The sequence below is a fragment of the Malurus melanocephalus genome, unplaced genomic scaffold (genome assembly GCF_030028575.1).
Source record: "Malurus melanocephalus ecotype Western Australia unplaced genomic scaffold, MMel_1.1 scaffold_310, whole genome shotgun sequence".
Taxonomy (NCBI): Eukaryota; Metazoa; Chordata; class Aves; order Passeriformes; family Maluridae; genus Malurus; species Malurus melanocephalus.
In genome coordinates, this window is record NW_026623542.1 from 475,026 (window position 1) to 480,675 (window position 5,650).

General features: G+C 59.6%; 3 protein-coding genes across 5 annotated transcripts in view; 1 reads left to right on the top strand and 2 right to left on the bottom strand.

Annotated features, from left to right (window-relative positions):
• Positions 1-42: 42 nt before the first annotated feature.
• Positions 43-2,830, bottom strand: LOC130580104 (uncharacterized). 2 transcript variants are annotated; one of them, XM_057377384.1, is made up of 7 exons: positions 2,376-2,830; positions 2,094-2,305; positions 1,390-1,469; positions 1,167-1,217; positions 961-1,041; positions 811-883; positions 43-737 (listed from the first exon to the last, which is right to left on the bottom strand). In XM_057377384.1, the coding sequence occupies exons 1-7, from the start codon at positions 2,648-2,650 to the stop codon at positions 607-609; spliced, it is 903 nt and encodes a 300-aa protein (XP_057233367.1). In that variant the 5' UTR covers positions 2,651-2,830; the 3' UTR covers positions 43-606. The 2 variants fall into 2 exon arrangements, with proteins under 2 accessions (XP_057233367.1, XP_057233365.1); XM_057377382.1 differs by having other exon boundaries at positions 43-883.
• Positions 2,831-2,993: 163 nt separating this feature from the next.
• Positions 2,994-5,515, bottom strand: SDHAF2 (succinate dehydrogenase complex assembly factor 2). Of its 2 annotated transcripts, none has more exons than XM_057377389.1 (4): positions 5,433-5,515; positions 4,802-5,010; positions 3,970-4,079; positions 2,994-3,275 (listed from the first exon to the last, which is right to left on the bottom strand). In XM_057377389.1, exons 1-4 carry the CDS (start codon positions 5,457-5,459, stop codon positions 3,145-3,147), a joined length of 477 nt encoding a protein of 158 aa, XP_057233372.1. In that variant the 5' UTR covers positions 5,460-5,515; the 3' UTR covers positions 2,994-3,144. The 2 variants fall into 2 exon arrangements, with proteins under 2 accessions (XP_057233372.1, XP_057233371.1); XM_057377388.1 differs by lacking the exon at positions 2,994-3,275 and adding an exon at positions 3,479-3,705.
• Positions 5,516-5,541: 26 nt separating this feature from the next.
• CPSF7 (cleavage and polyadenylation specific factor 7) overlaps positions 5,542-5,650 on the top strand; it is a 7,971-nt gene continuing 7,862 nt past the window's right edge. Inside the window, exon 1 of the mRNA XM_057377381.1 lies at positions 5,542-5,569. The gene's annotated coding sequence lies outside the window, so the exon portion shown is untranslated. The remainder of the gene's footprint in view (positions 5,570-5,650) is intronic.

The window sequence follows — 5,650 nt, forward strand, 5'->3', positions numbered from 1 at the left end:
GAGCCCTACGTGACCCCGCCCTCTCCCCAAACCAGGCAGGACCCCCTCGCATCCCATTATTCCCAACCCCTTTAGCAGCAGTTTGGCATCAGCGCCCCCACCCTGAGCTCAGTGTGGGGTCCTTAAACTGGGTGTGGGAGTCCCTGGGCTTGCTGGGGATCCCTAAAATGGTTGGGGGTCCCTAAATCGGTGGGGTCTCCCTCCGTGATCCCCCAGTTCCCTGAGACCCTTCCTGGTGCCCTTCCACAGTCCCACGGCCAGAGAAGACAAGGGTAAAGTTCCCCCAAGGCTGCCCTCCCTGCAGAGTCCTTCCTCCACCTCCTCATCCTCCCGCTTCCCACCACAGCCCTGCCTGAATTTTCCTGCCACAAATAAGCTGTGTCATCCCAAAGCAGGCTCGGAAAGCTGGAAAGCTGGGCTCATACAGCCCTCCAGCGGCAGCTGGCCAGGCGACACCCGGCAACCGTTCCCAATCACCCTGCCAGCCTTTAGGATGCCAAAATGGGGAGAGGAGGGGGCAGAGCAACGGCATGGCACGCAGGGTCTTTATTCCTCCCACAGGGATTTGGGGACTCCTGGGATGAGGCAGCATTTTTTGGAAGGGAGTTACATCAGTCGGTCATTGGTGTGCCACAGGCTGGTGGGATGGTTGTTGGTGCTGAAGCCGCTGGGACGTGGCGGCTGGACGCCCTCCACGGATCTTGGCGCCCAGGTGATCGGRTCCTGTGTCCACCAGCCTGGAAAATCCAGGAGGGGTTGCTGAGGGGGGTGTCCACTCCTCCTGRGGGCTGCAATCCCCCCCAAACTCACCTGGCTCTATCGGGGCCATTGGTGAGAGTTCGGTCAAGTACTGGTTCTGGATTGCGGCGAAGGTCAGCGGCTCCTGAGGGGTGGAGTGGGTTGGGATGAGATCCCATGGGAAAGGGAATGGGGACAGACAGGGGACATGGCTGCACCCACCTTCTCAGCAGTGACTCCCTTGGGTCCCACTCGGAGCTCCGGAGGGGCAAAGGCAGCGGGGCAGCCCATGGCAGGCTGGGGCTGTGTGGGGACACAGGGATGGGATCCTGCTCATTCCCGTGCCAGGCAGCTCCCACTGCCTCAGAGCCCACCGGGAGCACCAGGACATGACATCCCTGCCTTTGCCATCCCCTCCCTTTGCTTACAGCGCTGCATGTGGAGGGAAGGAAATCCATCCGGTCACCGTTGGTGTCGAGCTGTGGGAGAGGAAAAGTGATCCCTGAGGTGCTGAGGGGTGGAGGGGACAGGAGACGTGGTGGGGACAGGGCTGGGGTGCTGAGGGGTGGAGGGGACAGGAAATGTGGTGGGGACAGGGCTGGGGTGCTGAGGGGTGGAGGGGACAGGAGATGTGGTGGGGACAGGGCTCACAGGCTGCTCTGGCAGGGCGAGGTCACTCCTCGGGGCGGTCCCGGTGAAACCCGACAGCTCCATCGTCCTCTGTGGGGCATCTGTGGGGAGCAGATGGAGCAGGGATGTCCTGTGTGTCCCCATGTGGGCATTACCTGTCCCACTGTGTTTGGGGGTGGGTGAGGGGGTGAAACGGGGCAGGGGGTCTCCAACATCCCCAAAACCTCCTGAGGTCTGACTTGGCTCCAGAASCACTGACACCCCCAAATGCCTAAAGCTGGATGTGGCCCTGGGACCACTGAGACCCCCAAAATCTTCCTGAAGAYGAACCTGAACCTGGAGCCCCCAGGACCCCAAACCCTCTTGGGGTTGGAGATTTCCTGAGAATCCTAACCCTCCAAAACCCTCATAAAGCACGGAATTTTCTCTGGGATCCCCAGGACCTCCCGAGACTGGAGTTTTCCCTGTGATCCCAACACCCCAAAACACTCCWGAGGACKATGGTGTGCCTGSGATATCAACACCCCMAAACCMTCCTAYTAAGGATGGASCTTTCCCTGGGATTCCCAACACCCCAAAACTCTCCCAAGGATGATGCTGTGCCTGCAATATCAACACCCCAAAACCATCCTACTGAGGATGGAGCTTTGTCTGGGATTCCCAACACCCCAAAATTCTGCTGGTAATGGGAGCTTTCCTGGGATCCCAAGACCCCAAAACCACACCTGGCTGGGCAGCACAAGCACACTGGCACTCGGTGCTGTATTCCTCRGATGTTTTCGGAGGTCTCATCTCCTCGAAACGGAGGCGGGAAAGGGAGAARTCTGTGGGATACCGAGAGTCCTGCTCATCGATGCTCTGGGGCAGGATCCTTTGGAAAATGGGGCGCCCGAACACCCTGAAGTCCTCAGCGGTGGTGGACACATCGGTGTCCTGGCTGTGACAGGAACAGCTGTGATGGAGTGATCCCAAAACTCAACCCCCAAACTCCCAGAGCAGGGACCTACCGCTCCAGGTGGGGGAAGATGAAGGATGAGAGTTCTGAGAAGTTGTTGACGACRTATCCAGAGCCGGTGGGGTTGCCATGCAGGGGCCGCACGCTGCTCTCACTCGGGGGCTCAACCCCCATAACGCGCCCCACCTCGTACTTTCGGGGTGACCCCGAGGGCCTCTGCCCATAGGCCGCCTCGTAGGTGGTGACATAAAAGCCCCTGAGCTCGGAGGGGGGGCCCATCACGGTGGGGAACCCCCCCCCAACTCCGTCCTGCGGCAGGGATGGCATCCTGGCACTGGGAATGGCCCCGTGATGCTGGGAATGGCCCSAGGGACTGCCCTAGGCCATGGCTGGAGGTGCAGGGCCCTCCYGGCAGCCCCGGAGGCTGTGGAATGTGCCCGTGGAATGCCACTGTTTCCTGGTAACCGCGATAATGGGGACCTCCCAGGAGGCTGTGATGGAGGGCACCGGGAATGTCCTGCAATGTCCTGCTCCAAGCGGGACCTACAGTGCCCTGCCACCTCCTGGGGGTCCTGGGAAAAGGGGCAGGTAGGAATTGGGAACATCAGTGAAGTGGGATGTGCCAGAGCAAGMTAAGAATGTCCCCAAGGACCCGACCCCGATGGCACAATGCAGAGAGGGGCAGGGCCGGCAGCCACGGCTTTATTCAGCATTCCACGAGCGAGCGTCCAAAGGCTGCTGGAAGAGGAGCAAAACCACAGGGAAGGCAGAAACATCAGTCCAGAGTCCTCCAGGGAATGGGCACAGAGGCATCCCCTCCCTCAGCGTGGTGGCTCAAACAGATATTCCAGGTCTGGCTGCCGGAGCCTCTGCTCCCTGTTCCTGTTTTTGGCAAATTCCCTCAGCATGGCCATCACGTCGGTGTCGAAYTCCGCTGGCGTGGGCTTTGCCTCTGGGGGAAAACAGGGAAAAATCAGCTGCACGCTGTTCCCAAGTGGGATCCTGGTGTCCCAGGGGCCCATCCATCCCGGTATCCCAACAGCCCATCCCGGTATCCCAGTGGCCCATCCCGGTATCCCAGTGGCCCATCCCCCATCCCGGTATCCCAGGGGCCCATCCCGGTATCCCAGTGGCCCATCCCGGTATCCCANCGAGCGTCCAAAGGCTGCTGGAAGAGGAGCAAAACCACAGGGAAGGCAGAAACATCAGTCCAGAGTCCTCCAGGGAATGGGCACAGAGGCATCCCCTCCCTCAGCGTGGTGGCTCAAACAGATATTCCAGGTCTGGCTGCCGGAGCCTCTGCTCCCTGTTCCTGTTTTTGGCAAATTCCCTCAGCATGGCCATCACGTCGGTGTCGAATTCCGCTGGCGTGGGCTTTGCCTCTGGGGGAAAACAGGGAAAAATCAGCTGCACGCTGTTCCCAAGTGGGATCCTGGTGTCCCAGGGGCCCATCCCGGTGTCCCAATGGCCCATCCCGGTGTCCCAATGGCCCATCCTGGTATCCCAATGGCCCATCCCGGTATCCCAATGGCCCATCCTGGTATCCCAATGGCCCATCCTGGTATCTCAATGGCCCATCCCGGTATCCCAATGGCCCATCCCGGTGTCCCAGGGGCCCATCCCGGTGTCCCAATGGCCACACGTACCAGTGGCCCAGTAATAAATGTCCCAGTCGTTACTGGGCTCGTTGATGAGGCGGTCGTAGCGGTTCAGCTGCTCCTCGCTCATTTGGGCCAGGTTTTCCTTGGCGAAGAGGCTGGAGAGGGATGGATCAGGATGAGTGGGAGATGAAGAGTTGGGATATGACACCCAACTCTACCACGCACTCCCAGCCTGCTCTCCTTYACCTCAGCAGGTGGGAAAACACTGGCACAGCATTCCCAGGGAAGCTGTGCAATCCCCATTCCTGGAATCCCCATATCCAGGCTGGATAAGGGCTTGGAGCAACCTGATCTGGTGCAAGGTGTCCCTGCTCGTGGCAGGGGGTGGAATGGGATGATCCCTAAATCCCTTCCATCCCAAACCATGCCAGGATTCCATGCACTGGTTTACAGGAGATATTGGGAAGAGATTCTTCCCTGAGAGAGTGGTGAGGCCCTGAAATGGATTTATCAGAGAAGCTGTGGTTGCCCATCCCTGGAAGCATTCCAGACCATGCTGGACAAGGCTTGGAGCAACCTGGAAACGTGGAAGGTGCCTTTAAGATCCTTTCCCACCCAAACCATTCCAGAATTCCATGATTCTGTGATTTTAATCTCTCCTCCAATCCCAAAATCCAACTGGCCTTGTATTCACAAGTCTCAGGACTTACATACACCCCACCCAAAGAATTTTGTCTCACTGGGGTCTCCTTGTTCTACTCCATCATTGGATCCTGGACCAGCAAAGCCCTTGGAGCAATTTATCCCAAGCATTTTTCACCTCAATAAATTCTTTCCTGTTAATGAAAGCTCCTGGGGCACTCAGAGCCAAGCCCACCTGAGCAGGATGCAGTTTTCCAGCATCCCCCTTTTCCTGCTCTCGTACAGCAGCCGGGCTCTCTTGGTGTSCAGAGGCTCCTCGGGGCGCTCCTGCCAGGGGGGCAGTGGGATCTCCAGCACATCTTTCCCGGAATCCATAGGGGAGTCCCCACGGTAGCTGCGCTGTGGGATCAGCGGCCACAGGAGATGACGGCGCAGGGAGCAGAGCTGGAAGGAACAGGGAAAACGCGGGGATATCAGGCCTGGGAGCCTCGGCACACAGGGACCCCCCAAATCCTGCTGGACATGAGTCCCAATCCCACCCCCCCTCCAAACCCCACAAATCCCCCACACTTCCCTTTTCCCCCCAAAATCCCTTTCTGTCTGCTCAGACTCTCCTTCCCTCTCTTTCTCCTCTTTTCCCCCAATAACCTAATTCCCCCCCCATCCTGCCTTACCCCCAATCTCCCCCATTTCCCCTCCTTTTCTCCCTTTCCGCCCTTTTCCCTTTCATTTCCCCCCCTCCCCCCTTTCCTCCTTTCACCCCCTTTTTACCCTTTTCCTCCCATTTCCCCTGTTTTTCCGCTCTCCCTCCTTTCTCCCCCCTTTCCCCACCCTTTTTCCCTTTCCCCCATTCCCCGCTCTCGCACCGTTCCTCCCAGCCTGGCCGCCGCCATCTTGCCGCGCGCCGCTCTGGCCACGCCCCCTCGCGACTCTATGGTGCCGGGCGAGGCATTGCCGGAAGTGGGCGTGGCCAGGCCCGGAAGTGGGCGCGGCGGCGCTGGCGGTGAGCGCGGGCGGCGCGCGCGGGTCCGGGATCGGGGGGAGAGCGGGGGGGGGCCCGGGCCGGGGGGGGCTGGCGATCTAT